The 15,472-nt window shown below is 42.1% G+C and overlaps 1 protein-coding gene across 1 annotated transcript in view; it reads left to right on the plus strand.

Moving 5' to 3' along the window:
• Positions 1-15,472, plus strand: part of LOC124594919 (rab3 GTPase-activating protein catalytic subunit) — a 465,991-nt gene that overhangs the window by 387,816 nt on the left and 62,703 nt on the right. Inside the window, exon 9 of the mRNA XM_047133411.1 lies at positions 13,636-13,775. Coding sequence (XP_046989367.1) covers positions 13,636-13,775 — 140 coding nt within the window. The remainder of the gene's footprint in view (positions 1-13,635; positions 13,776-15,472) is intronic.

Here is a 15,472-nt window from a genome sequence, read left to right on the forward strand (position 1 = left end):
CGTTGTACCAACTTTCCAATACCCTCGTCATAGAAGGCAGCTGCCTGCATTTTTCGCCGATTCTCTACGCTGTTCTCCAGTTCGTTGTCTGTTCCAAAGTGTTGACCTCACACCCAGCGGTCCAAGTCAGCAGAGATGAAAATCAGAGGGAGCAAAGTCCGGCCTGTATGGAGGACGATCAAACACTTCCCACCGAAAACGCTGTAGGGGCGTCCTCATTGGCCTTGCAGAGTGCGGCCGAAAACAGTCATGAAGAAGGAAATGCGTGACAGTTATGTTGTGTGGGCTGCATCAAATCAGGCGAAATCTCTCACGGACACTCATACTTGGCGGGAGACACTGTTTTCTAGGCATCCTTACGTGCTCACTGTGCGCTCAGAACTGAAAAGACAGACGTGACGCGACCAACCGTCATACTAGAGACACTGTCCAACACACCTATGAAAAGCTTTATCGGATATTCGCTGTGATTGCCATTTCGCGATCGATCGGACCTTACGGTCGGAATACGCCCCGTATAATCAATATTTATTATTCTTGTCAGAGGTAGATCTCACTGTGTGCCAAAAGCTGCGCTGCTGCTGCTAGGCGCTTCGGACCTTGCAGTGCCTGAAGACTGCCTCAGCGGTGGATTCGAAACGAGTGAGGAGCGGTGCTGGTGCAGCCACGGTGCCGGCGCACGCGCCTTCCCGACTCGTCGACCTGCTGGAGGGTCCTCGTCTCCCAGGAGGGGCGGTGGAGCGCGGGCGACGTTTCTGTGCCAAGGAGCGCCGGCGTCTTCGGGAGGAAACAGCTCGGCACGTAGCCCCGGCTACTGCTGTTGGTTAACGAGGCGGATACACTCGCGCAGGACCTCCGCTTCCTGTCCCCGCAAGGTCCCCTCCGGTATCATCCGGGAGCGGTGTTCTTGTCCTTCAGCTCGGTCCGGGGCTCGGTTTGTAAACTTGTCGACGAAGCGAAAAAACTGCGCACACTCTGAAACAAAAGCGATATTTATTTCTACTGAACCATGCTCACTTCAGACACCCTATAGAAATTACCAGTAGCTCCACCCCAATGAAGGGAGATGGCGCAGTGGACAGCACACTATTGTGGCATTCACCAGTTCAGATCTCCGTCCGGCCATCCACATTTAGATTTTCGATGATTTCCCTCAATGGCTCTAGGCAATTGCCAAGGTGGTTCCTTTGAAAAGGGCACTCCTTCCCTGTCCTCCTCTCGTAATGCGAGCTTGTGCTCCGCCTCTAATGACCTCACAAGCGAAACTCCCGATCGCATCCCCTCAGATTTACTGGTAAGAGGGCCTAGTGGACAGCTCGTCAAAAACTGAACACAGATCAAGCATGAAAACATGAAGAAGGCGTAATGCACTGTTAAAATAAAGCAAAATAGAAACAGTGAACGGTCCAAGTACAAGAAGTGCAATATAGAGCAGCTTGAAACAGCGACGGCGTTGTGGATAAGTGATCGGTGTCGGACTAGGGAGCGGGCGTGCCGTGTTCAAACCTCTCTCGTGCCTTTGTTCCGTTGTTCGATGTATTCAAATTTGTGTCTGTGGAGTGATTAATGCCAGTTTGCAACAACGAGGTGTAAGGTAGGAACCTATAATGACAGTTGATTGTGCACAACTACTCTATTAGCAAGCGAAAGGCAGCGGCTTTCGAATGGGAACCACAAACGTTTGACGACAAGGCACGAAGTCAACCGAATCCTCCACGGAAAAACACGGCTGGTGTGTCATACACGGCATTAGTGACAGAACGTGTGTCATGATAGGAATCTCTTATCGACGCTCCTAATTTGTACGCCTGGCGAGTGAGTGAGAAATGCCTCTTTGCCCGATTTAGGTGTTCATATGAATATGATCACTACCGAGGAAATGATGAAAACAATTTGTCGCAGTAGCTGCAACAAATGAGCACAACGGTTTCACTGTGCTATGTCAAAAGATGTGTTTTTAACGTTGCCTTCCGTTTTGGAGGTTTTGACACTTGAAATGCTTTATTGTAACATAGTTCACATCCGTTTACTTGTTGATTTCGGTTCTGTGAGACCTCTATGTGGTATCTCGCTTGCTTTCACTATTCATCACATTTACTTGCGACGGTAATGTACTGTTACCACATGACTTAAATTCTATAGCCAATGTATGGTATGACAGCTGCCAAGACTACATAAAGAGAACAAACATTTCAATGACCGGACAGTTCATAAAGTTGTGAAAAAAAATTAAATAGCACGAGGGGTTTTAGAACCGCGCCCGCCCGCTTCACATTCCAAGACCGTGACCACTTAACCATGGCGCCGCGGCTGTTAAAATTATCTCGGTATTGCAGTTGTTGAACCTGGACCGTTCGCAGTTTCCATTTTGCATTTTTCTCACAGTTTCATGCTGGATCTGTGTTCTGTTTCTGACGGGCTGTGCATTGGGCCATCTTACTACTAAATCTGAGGGGGACACGATGGGGTGTTTCCCTTGTCAGTGTCGACGGGAATCTTAATCCTTCTTCCTTTCATGAGTCTTTAAAGAATCGAACTCCCACGTATGAGAATCCGTTTAACGCATATTGATGTTTTTGATGTCGTATCTTCTGAACTGTGTGTCGTACAACGTTATAACTTTCGAGGTACATTCAGTACTGTATGTTGGTACAGTCTACGAAATGTGTTACGAGGGGAGTCAGTAGTAAAGAAGTAAAAGATTAAAACGTCATGTCCCATGTGCTGAGGTTTTACTGTATGAACAGCGAAAATGTAGTGAGCGATAAACGTTTTTCCTTTCTTTCTTTTCGTGAGACGCATCAGCGAGAAAAAGATTTGATTTCATGTGTAAAGTTTGCGGGAAGTCGCTTTGTGCTGTCATTGGCAAATAATGTATGAATTTATTCTGGGCTATCTGCGCTTCGCGAGCTGTACTGCTGTTAGAATATGCACAGTTTCTAACTGTAATACTTCTGGTATTGCTTTAAAACTCTGAAGTAAGATTGTACTTCTCAATGAGTAGATAATGGCAGCATATTGAAAATCACATTTTTTCCTCTATGGAAGACGTTATATAGGGAACCTGCAACTAGGATCGTGCCCCGGCTTAGCCGTTTATTAATGTTGCTGGTACAAAATGTACTTAAAAAAGCGAAAAATAAAATAGACACATTTGCGATTGAAACGATAGAACATAACTGATGTGACTTAGTTAATTCATGTCTTGTAACGTCTCCCACAGAAGGAAAACTCTTAGAAATGTTAATATGTTCGGCCTTGACATTCATTAAATGTGTTTTTTTAGAATAGCGATTCGGTCGTTGTGCCATTCTCAAGTGACACCTATAACAACATAAAATACTTAAAGATGTCAAGAAGACATTATATTATCGAAACGTTATTTTTTTAAAGAAATTATATCACTATAAGCAGCGTCAGTGCATAGTCGTTCCTTGTAAGAGAACACTGTGGTCTTATACAACCATGTTTACATATTCCATGTGCATAATAAGACACCGTTCCTGTCATTTACAGAAACCTAGCTTTTCTCTAATATGAGAACGTAATGTCAAACAAGGTGTCTAAGCATGCGTTCACTCAATGTATTGTAAACACACTACCTGGTTTAATAATTACTGTTGAATTCGTGACATGTGCACACTTAATTTTCAGTGTGCGGTCACCAGATGTGACATTAACAGTTGAAGTTCTACAAGCGTGCTGAGTGTTGCTATAAATCTGCAATATCAGAGATAAGAGTACATTCTACGTAAATTCTGTTATGTGTTAGATTATTTAAATATAACTTAATTTTTTCCTTTAAAAGTGTCTAATTTCTAGGAGGGAGCAGCGTGAAAGATCTTCGTTTATTAAAAGATATATATTGTAAAAAACTGATAGCGCTAAAGACATTTGATGACACAACTGTTCGTATATATTCTTGTATGCAGCACCATTTGGCGTCTTGTTTGAGACATTACATGTCAACCTCATGGTCATGTTATTATTGTTGATGTTGTTGTCACAATGTAGGCTTTCCCGGCGTATTAATATATCAAATTCTTGTTGGGTTTCCAGCCGGATCAAACCGTCTTCTGAACACACTATTTCAGCGGTCCACCTGGTCGTCATCATCAGGTGAGAAAAACTACGCTGCTCTCGCCGATAACTGATTCCACTCGCAAATGACTGTAACTTTATATGCATCGGAAGTACAAGAGCGCATGCGCTAATTACAGTGCGCACGCGCTCAATCATTCCTGCTGCCCCGTGGGGCAAAAAGAATTGTAACGCCTCAATTGCGAGTGGAATCAGTTATCGGTGAGAGCAGCGTAGCTTTTCTCACCTGATGATGGCGACCTGGTGGACCACTGAAATATTGTGTTCAGATGACAGTTTGATCCGGCTGGAAACCCGACAAGAATTTGATGTTGTTGTTGTTGTTGTCTTCACTCCAAAGACTAGTTTGATGCAGGTCTCCAAGATGAGAAACTGTCTCTGTTAAATGCAAACAATTCTTACCAAGTCCAGTCAGATTAATTTTACTACACGTCGAAAGCCTGAATAACCAAAATTTTGCAGCGCGTACCGCTGCGAGACGTGCAGGAAAGAGAGTGTCAGTGAAGATCTGTAGGATAACGATAAGGGTGTGGAGCCATGCTGACTCCATTGCCGTGGCCAGGCGCTATAGGTTTCTCGGGTGGAGGATCCATGGCACGAGCAGGCTGCCCAGAGATTCTCGATTGGGTTTTAATACGGGGATTTTGTTGGAAAAGGAAGTACGGTAAACTTAACCTGGTGCTCTTCGAACTGCTCACGTACACTGCAAGCTGTGTGGCTCGTTGCGTTGTCCAGCTAGTAGATGTCATTGTGCCGAGGAAAAACCAAGTGCTTGTAGGGGATGGACATGGTCCCCAAGGATAGATGCAAACTTGTGTCGATCGATTTTGGCTTCCAGAATGATGAAATCACCCAGGGAATGCTACGAAAACATTCCCCAGACCGTAAGTCTCCCGGCTCCGGCCTGGACCCTTCTGACGATCGTTGCAGGGTGTTTACTGTCTGTCAGATGGAACATAAAGCGTGATTCACCTGAAGAGACCACCTGTCGCCACTCAGTGCACGTCCAGTTGTTGAATTGGCGTGAAAATTCCAGCCTTCGTCACCTGCAAAGAACAATCAGCGTGGGTGCATGAATCAGGCTCCTGCTGTCGAGGCCCGCAAACGACAACGTTCTCTGAACGCTCGTTGAGGAGACACTTTTGGTAGCCCTTGGGTTCATTTGGCCGGTCAGTTGCTCAACAGTTGCACTCTATTTGCCCGTAAATATATCCGCAGCCGTCTACATCGACATCTACATCTACATTGATACTCCTCAAGCCACCCAACGGTGTGTGGCGGAGGGCACTTTACGTGCCACTGTCATTACCTCCCTTTCCTGGTCCAGTCGCGTATGGTTCGCGGGAAGAACGACTGCCGGAAAGTCTCCGTGCGCGCTCGAATCTCTCTAATTTTACATTCGTGATCTCCTCGGGAGGTATAAGTAGGGGGAAGCAATATATTCGATACCTCATCCAGAAACGCACCCTCTCGAAACCTGGACAACACGCTACACCGCGATGCAGAGCGCCTCTCTTGCAGAGTCTGCCACTTCAGTTTGCTAAGCATCTCCGTAACGCTATCACGCTTACCAAATAACCGTGTGACGAAACGCGCTGCTCTCCTCTATCTCCTGTCAACCCGACCTGGTACGGATCCCACACTGATGAGCAATACTCAAATATAGGTCGAACGAGTGTTTTGAGCCACCACATTTGTTGATGGACTACATTTTCTAAGGACTGTCCCAATGAATCACAACCTGGCACCTGCCTTACCAACAATTAATTTAAATGATCATTCCACTTCAAATCGTTCCATACGCATACTCCTAGATATTTTACAGAAGTAACTGCTACCAGTGTTTGTTCCGCTATCATATAATCATACAACAAAGGATCCTTCTTTCTATGTATTCGCAATACATTACATTTGTCTATGTTAAGGGTCAGTTGCCACTCCATGCACCAAGTGCCTATCCGCTGCAGATCTTCCTGCATTTCGCTGCAATTTTCTAATGCTGCAACTTCTCTATATACTACAGCATCATCCGCGAAAAGCCACATGGAACTTCCGACACTATCTACTAGGTCATTTATATATATTGTGAAAAGCAATGGTCCCACAACACTCCCCTGTGGCACGCCAGAGGTTACTTTAACGTCTGTAGACGTCTCTCCATTGAGAACAACATGCTGTCTTCTGTTTGCTAAAAACTCTTCAATCCAGCCACACAGCTGGTCTGATATTCCGCAGGCTCTTACTTTGTTTATCAGGCGACAGGGCGGAACTGTATCAAACGCCTTCCGGAAGTCGTTCACCCCTGTAACTTTAACCACGGCGGCACGCAAACAGATTACAAGTTTGCCGTTTCGGAAATGCTTCCGTGCGACAGGAATCCAGTGATCGTACCCTTTTGGACGTCTAGTAAATTGCTCCGTTTCCGCACTAAGAAAACGACTGCACTGTCTTCCGCGTTCCCCGACACGCTTTATATACCCTCCACTGCTAGTGCTACCACCTGCCATCAGTCACTGGTTGTTGCACTTGACATGGAACATAGGCGGCGGTCACATTAATGTGACTGGACTTTCTATATAGCAGTTAAACCGTTGTTAAAACACTAACATAAGATATTGTATGAGTTGTATGCATCTATGTAGTTTACACTTATTTCTTTGACAGCTTACATAAGTGAATCCCCATATGTGGTGTTCACTTCTAAAGTTATAATCTTAACATTACTTACCAGCGTCTATCTCTTTAAATACATAATTAAAATTATCTAACAACCTTTTCTTACTCAGTTACATTAGTTTAAAAAGTGTGTCTAACTGATTCTTCATCTGATCGTATTTTTTTTATTTCCTCTAGAATGTTCATCGTTTTACATTTCGTTGCTATAAGAAGGATCGTAACTTGGTGTTCTGTCTTTTACAAATAGACTGCAAGTATACAGAAAATAACTAGGAAACTCTTGTAATGAATGCGTCAAGATTTATTTTACGGCCATGTATCTTAGGGCTGAATTCATATTGTTCTAAGGCAGAAATGTGTACGCCGAAACACAATTTCGTCGTAAGTGCTCATCGTAGTCGCATCCTTCAGATGCCGATAGGTGCCCCATAGTGTTAGATTTCCCTACATGCTCATATGTTGTGCAGAACAGCAGACTGTTAGGCGCTTTCCAGTTATGGGAGGAAATGAGAGAGTGCTCCTGAGGAAAGCAACCGATAATCGAGATTTTGAATAAACACGTACCGTACCAGAAAATTTGACATTGCATCTCTGTTAGTTATGACACAGATGTTTGGAAAAGCGTAACGTTAACTGGAGTCTGCTACGATTTTCGAAAACTAAGAGGAGGCCTTCTTTCTCGTTTTTGTGTGATCGTGGAGGGTATTGTAAACATCCGCTTTATACGTCGGTGATTCGTGGAGTACGCACAAAACAAATGGTGGTTTGGCCTGTCATATGCTCTCTAGTTCCTTAGTTAGTAGCGAGGTGTCGGAAGTAGCGGATTTCCAGACACAGGACACTGAAATATACCCAGTTTCCACAATCATATTATACAGGGCAATTACTTAATGGAGGTATTTTAGAGAAGATTGCCTGTGTTCCGCACTTAGAATTGATTTGGAGAGAAGTACATTCAATTAATGAATGCGCATACTTAACTTCGGCACCGTCGTCTCGACGATGATTTTTTTCTGTTGACCTGATGTTCATGACGGTCTGAGTTTTTATGAGTTGCACGAATAAAAGGCAAGCTTCCTTTTTGGCAGTTTATTTAATCTAAGAAAAATGTCTTCGTCTACTTTTGATATAGACGATAGACTCCATTTTCATCACAATAACTGTGAATTCAAACTTTCTTCTTGGTAATCCAAATAACCAACAACTGTACACAGCAGATAATCAACTGGTTCCGAGTTCCAAGAACACTAACGCATTTCCTTGCTCTCACTTCGCTGTATACACGTCGACTAACCCACGCTTCCAAAGCCAAAAGTACACATGTGCCAAAGGCAGGCTTCCAAGAATTTACACTGATATGAAAATACAAACTGTGACATAAATTTATCCCTTATTTCAAATATATGATTTGTATTAATATATTCAACTGATGATTGTATTAAAATCTGTTTTTAAATCCGACGCAAAGTACCTGGATCGTATTCTTCTCTGAGCTACTGCGTTTGCATCTTCTGAACACACACAAAAAAGCTCCCCTGCCAAAACCGAAAGACACGTAAGTCCACAAAAAACAGTACCACAATCTTCGCTTTATGAACCACGCATTGATATGTTCAGTCCTGGTCACAGAGAATCATCCTATTGCGTTATAACCCGTAATTCTCGAATAACAAGGATGTGGTTAGTAGCATCTAAGGTAGCATTCGAGATTCGATATTCGCCGACTTGAGGAAAAGTTCATGAACTGAAATTAATAATAATAATAATAATCCTCATCCTCAAACCAGTATACCGCGATTCCGACCTTGCCATGGGAAATCGTACGGTTGTTATTAATATAGTCTATCGCTTTGACGGTGCCTTCTGCAGTAATTGGAGGTCAAAAGTAGGACTAGACACATGTCTCTTTACCAGAACCTACATGTGTGCGACTGTACAACGAAATTATCGAATGCATGCATACTCTGAAGGAATATGCAAAATGGACGTACGTGTGCGGGTAATAGACATGGGTTGACGACATGTGGGGGCTTGGGTCTGGCCTGATGGTAAGGCGACCACACACGATACGATAAGCGGGAAATATGGGTTCGAGTCGTGGTCTGGCACAAATTTTCATTGTCGTTCTTCCATTATACAGCTTATGGAGGCCGATATTTGCAACTGCGAATGTATTTCATCTCTTTAAAAGTGTATTTCAGTGAAAAGAAAAATCTGCCTTCAAATTATCAGTTATGCACGTAGTAAAGATGGCCATAAGTGCTACGAATAAACTTAGCTTACTCGAGGTACAGGCATATATGACATTAACAGTATAAACTGTGCAAGAAGAACAAAACTTTTATGTATATGGCCGACTAAACTGAAGTTCTCGCCCTTGAAAACATCGTCTGCCCATAAAGTACAGAATGTGTGAAAGTGGTTCAAGCTTTTGTAACTGAAATGTTCTGTCAGTCTCATAACAGACACATGAAACGTTTCGCAACAGAGATCATACGTACTTATTGTTATTATTTTAGACATCTAATTTCTTTTCTCCCTAAGTCGCTCCAGAGCCTGTTCATTTGTCATATTTTCGTGTAACGTTCAATATTCTTGTGTGGCATCAGATTTCAGAAATTTCTATTTCTCTCTTCTCTGAACTGTTTATCATCCACGTTACCCTTCCGGACGCGGCTACATTACAGGGAAATACCTTCAGAAACGACTTTATAGCTTATAAATTTATATGTTGGATGTTAACAAATTTCTCTTCTTCAGAAAAGCTTTTCCCGTTATTGCTAGTTTGCATTTTTATATCCCCTTTATCCTGCTCATCGTCGTGTTTTTTACTGCCCAAATAATAAAGTGGATGTTTTACTGCTTGGGAAACAAAATAACTGACCATGCCCAGGGTATAACGGATATAAAAATACAAACTAAAATTTTTGTACTTCCAACATTGCAGCACAGTCAGCAATCGTGATAATCTACTATACAAGAAACTATCAGCTTCGATTGCGGTAATGAAACCAACCTTTACCTAGGTTTCAGCCCAAAGAATTGAGCCTTCTTCAGAAGATATACCTGAATCCATAATTTGTCTAAGAGGGAATGGTCTAGAAATAAATTATTTTGGCTGAAACCTACGTAAAGGTTGGTTCCATTACCGCAATCGAGGCTGACAGTTTCTTATATACAAACTAAAATAGCGGGAAAAAGTTTCTGAAGAAGAGAAATTTGTTAACATCGAATATAAATTTAAGAGTTAGAAGAGTTAGGCAATCCTTTCAGTAGGTATCTGTCTATAGCACGTATACGAGTACATATACAGTGCGTCCTAAGAGGAATGGTCGTTATTTAGGGATATGATAGGACCGATCATACAAAACAAAGAAGCCTAGGAAATATGGGTCTAAAAAATATAAATCAAGAGCTGTGCGCCCTTCATCTTCTATACTGTGTAACAAATCTCTTCTACTGCAAGATCTTTGCTTGTCGTATTTTGTGCGGTGGTAGTATTGAACAAACCAAGGGGGAAAAAGAGGACATGGGCAGTGTCTGATTTCCTAACCTAAGAGTCCCTCAGCGTCAGCTGATTTTATTCGGCTGAAATCATCACCTTTCTGTCCAGTCTCTTGATATTCGTCTTATAACCTCTTTTCATAACAATATCCGTAGCGCTCAAGTGCTGTTCCATTGTCTTTGCCACCTCTGGCACGACTGCTGTGCCACGGCAAACCTGTTAGTTTTTATTTCATCTCCGTGAACTTTAATTACCTTTTCACTTTTCTCCTTTACTGCTGGGTCAGTTTTCAGACTGAATAGCATCAGAGACGGGCTGTTCCCTGCCTCACTTCCTTCTGAACTACTGCATCTGTTTCTTGTTTATTTTATTCTTACAACTGCGTTGTGGTTTCTGTACAAGTTACAGATAAATTTTCGCTCCCTGCATTTCATCAACGCTACGTTCCTAACTTCAAAGAGTGTATTCCAGTCGAAATTGCCAAAAACTTACTTTAAATCTACTAACACCTTGAGCCTACGTATATCTTCCTTCAGTCTGTGCCAGAGGTGTCAAATCTTTTAACTTACCTGGGTCGCACTGAAAGAAGATGAGTATTTGTGGGCCGCATCTAATATGCTAAACACTAACAATAACCGCTGCGCAAAAAAAGAGGGACTGTTGGAGGTACACTATGTGATCAAAAGTATCCGGACACCTGACTGGAAATGACTTACAAATTCGTGGCGTCCTCCATCGGTAATGCTGGAATTCAATATGGTGTTGGCCCACCCTTAGCCTTGATTACAGCTTCCACTCTCGCAGGCATACGTTTAATCAGGTGCTGGAGGGTTTCTTGGGGAATGGCAGCCCATTCTTCACGCATTGCTGCACTGAGAAGAGATATCGATGTCGATCGGTGAGGCCTGGCACGAATTCGGCGTTCCAGAACACCCCAAAGTTGTTCTATGGGATTAAGGTGAGGACTCTGTGCAGGCCAGTCCATTACAGGGATGTTAGTGTCGTGTAACCACTCTGCCATAGGCCTTGTATTATGAACAGGTACTCGATCGTGTAGAAAGATGCAATCGCCATCCCCCAATTGCTTTTCGTCAGTGGGAAACAAGAAGATGCTTAGAACATCAATGTAGGCCTGTGCTGTGATAGTGCCACTTAAAACAACAAGGGTTGCAAGCCACTTCCATGAAAAACACGAGCACACCATAACACAACCGCCTCCGAATTTTATTCTTGGCACTATACACGCTGGCAAATGACTTTCACCGGACATGCGCCATACCCACACCCTGCCATCGGATTTCCACATTGTGTACCGTGATTCGTCACTCCACACCACTTTCTTTCCACTGTTCAGTCGTCCAATGTTTACGCTCCTTACACCAAGCGAGGCGTCGTTTGGCATTTACCTGCATGAATTGTGGCTTATGAGCAGCCGCTCGACCATGAAATACAAGTTTTCTCACCTCCCGCCTAACTGTCACAGTACTTGCAGTGGATCTTGATGCAGTTTGGAATACCTTTGTGATGGTCTGGATAGATTCCTGCCTACTACCCATTTACGACCCTGTTCAACTGTCGGCAGTCTCCGTCAGTCAACAGACGAGGTCGACCTGTACGCTTTTGTGCTGTAAGTGTCCCATCACGTTTCAACTTCGCTATCACATCGGGAACAGTGGGCCTAGGGGTGTTTAGGAGTGTGGTAATCTCGCGTACAGACGTATGACACAAGTGACACCCTGTCACCTGACCACGTTCGAAGTCCGTGAGTTCCGCGGAGCATCCCATTCTGCTCTCTGACGATGTCTAATGACTACTAAGGTCGCTGATATGGAGTACCTGGCAGTAGGTGGTAGCACAATGCTCCTAATATGATAAAAGTATGTTTTTGGGACTGTCCGGATACTTTTGATCTCATAGTGTATATAGTTCACGCATCTAAGTAATTGAAAAATAATTAGTTTCTGATTATTTATCTTAAAAAAGGAAGTTGAAATTAAAATGAAGTTTGATGTACGAGATGTCATTAATAATTTTATGTGTAAGCAATTACAAATAATAGAATTAATGTGACATTTGACTCAATTAGGGAAACCAATGTATCATTATGATGTTTGCTCGAAGTGGTTGCAATTCTAATGGTGTTCTCAAAGTGTTCATCTGAGATTTTGATTCTTTACTCATTTTGATTATTTTTTAGAAAATCCTAAAATCGGTTTTCAGATTGTTGCATCAAATCTAAAAGTATGGCTGCATATTTGATCCCGTCTGTATGATTGTATTTGTCCAATGTACTGAAATGAAGAAAATTGTTTGCATATACTTGTACCTGCCATAATTTCACTTTAAGTTGAACGCATTTGTTGTTTGAGACATTCTGCTGTACATAGGTTTCTACCTTGAAGACACTTGTTTAAGTCAGGTAAATGAGCAATCAAATCTGTCGCAAATACTAAATCTGCCACCGAGTTGGCATCAACGAGTTCCGGCACATTTTTTGCCTTTGATATCATGAACGATTTGGTTTCATTAATTATGCTATAAAATCTTTTTAACACCTGGCCTCTGCTGAGCAACCTTATTTCTTTAAAATGTGTCACCTTACTCAGCATCAAAATTTCTGAGGAATACCTTGATTTGAAGATTATTATATCCCACAGGAAGCTAGGCCGAGAGCTGCTGTCGAATGAAGAAACTGAATTGAATTAATGCTCATCACTTTGTACCCATCATCTGCTATGGTAGAAATTGCACACGAAAGTAAGAAGCCCATTATTGAGACATTAATGTTCAAATGTGGTTCTTATTTGTAGCAATGCATATGATATCAAATCTGTTACAACAGAATTACAGTTCCGTTAGATAGCAGACATTGGCTGTAATTACAATCCTCATGAAGCTTTATAATTTCTTTCGACTTATGGCGATCAGAACTAGCGGTAATTAATCTCACTATACGTCTCTAAATCTCTAGTTTCTCAGTTGCAGTAGAAGTAGCCCAAAAGTAAAAGGTCATGGCGTGTGACGGATTGGCTGTCATAAGAACGAGACTCTGGGCGGTTCAGGTCTAGCGTGAGCGTCAATGTTGAGAGCTGGATGATCCAGTGAGAGTATAGAATCGTGTGGCTCGATTATCAAGTTGAAAATATTTAGTTTATCAAAAAAATTTTATGGAAATTTTTTACCCATCGTGTGATATATGGTCACTTCTTGAGCCGTATTCATACTTGTTTTGGGCGGTATGCGGCCCGCGGGTTGGACACCCCTCTCTTCTGTACAGCTGGAAACACTATTCAGTTGCGTTGACGGTAACGCCTGGCTGCTTATGCAACCCTTCGTGCTTCGGCGTGTTGCAGAGTTGCGCCAGGGGACCCCGACCTGCGCACGTGCCTGCTGCACCAGAAGCTGCAGATGCTCAACAGGTGCATCGAGCGGCGGCTGGCGCGCGAGCGGGAGGCGAGGGCCACGTCCGTCGACACCGAGGACACCGACACGGGTAAGCGATCCAGAGGACTCGTCCTTACTGCGTCGGTTGTTGGTTGCTAGAATTAGAGTACAAGTTGCTTCAAAAATGTTCATCCGGTTTCTCCGTAAATGAAGATAAATCTTAACTTTCCCACACAACCTCAAAATTTTCATTTTCGTAAAAACCATCAGATTCTACAACGCTATATGTTTTACGTGCATGCACATAATAATAATAATAATAATAATAATAATAATAATAATAATACACAATAAAGGATGGCAGCCAAAAACAGTTGCAGGATAGAATTTTTTTTTTTTTTTATTAAAATTCTTGACCAAGGTTTCGGTACATATAAATATACCTTCATCAGAAGTACATTTCCTGAATAGAAAGACACATTCATTAGAAAAGCCATATCAACGAAAGTGAGAAACAGAAGCTTAAATAACGGTGAAATTGCTAAAGTAATACAGGCACACAATCTTTAGTACTTACTAAAATTACATCATGCACTGGAGAATAATGAAACAATTATGCCAAAAGGCGTCGTCAGTAATTAAAATATCATCTCCATTTGTACGACATGTGTAATGGGTACAGGATCAAAGCGAACAGTTTAACAATGTTACTTCGCCTATGAACTGTTGAGACACGAGTGTGATGGCACCAAGGTAGATTGTTTCGCCGAGAGAGGGCACTTGCATGTGCCAGACTCGCGCATATTACAATCCATAAATACATACATAAGCGCATCAAAATTATTAAAGGTTTTGTTAATTCAAACTTTGTCTTAATAAATAAAGCGTATCACGCCAATTAAAGACATTTATGTAAACTATAAATATAGAACCAAATTTATCTGTGTCCTAGTGTCAAACGGATAAAGCTTGCGCTTGGAACATCTAACGAGAGAGGGCACTACTGTAATGCGCGAGAGTCTCACGTAATGTAGGCAGTGAAATACATACTAGCGAAACAACCAAAATGTTATAATAAAACGAAACCATCTGTCTGTATGAATAAAACATAGTAGTCATTTAACCACACATGCACATTGAAATTCATAATTAACAAACATCACAATATGTAGATCCCAACAAGATAGGAAAAGCGCATTTAACCGGCATCAACAAGCAAGAAAATAACTCCTAGTCAGCCAGACTATATTACATTAAGGCAATGAGGGGTTTGAAACTGTCTAAAAAATTTTTGTTTCGAAGCTGCACCTGTTCATTAAGAACAAAACCATCTTTTAGAGACAGATGCTTGAAAATCTCTAATTCTTCGAGCAATTATTAAGACAAAGTTTGAATTAACAAAACCTTTAATAATTTTGATGCGCTTATGTATGTATTTATGGATTGTAATATGCGCGAGTCTGGCACATGCAAGTGCCCTCTCTCGGCGAAACAATCTACCTTAGTGCCATCACACTCGTGTCTCAACAGTTCATAGGCGAAGTAACATTGTTAAACTGTTCGCTTTGATCCTGTACCCATTACACATGTCGTACAAATGGAGATGATATTTTAATTACTGACGACGCCTTTTGGCATAATTGTTTCATTATTCTCCAGTGCATGATGTAATTTTAGTAAGTACTAAAGATTGTGTGCCTGTATTACTTTAGCAATTTCACCGTTATTTAAGCTTCTGTTTCTCACTTTCGTTGATATGGCTTTTCTAATGAATGTGTCTTTCTATTCAGGAAATGTAATTCTGAT

Source organism: Schistocerca americana, chromosome 2 (genome assembly GCF_021461395.2).
Source record: "Schistocerca americana isolate TAMUIC-IGC-003095 chromosome 2, iqSchAmer2.1, whole genome shotgun sequence".
Taxonomy (NCBI): domain Eukaryota; kingdom Metazoa; phylum Arthropoda; class Insecta; order Orthoptera; family Acrididae; genus Schistocerca; species Schistocerca americana.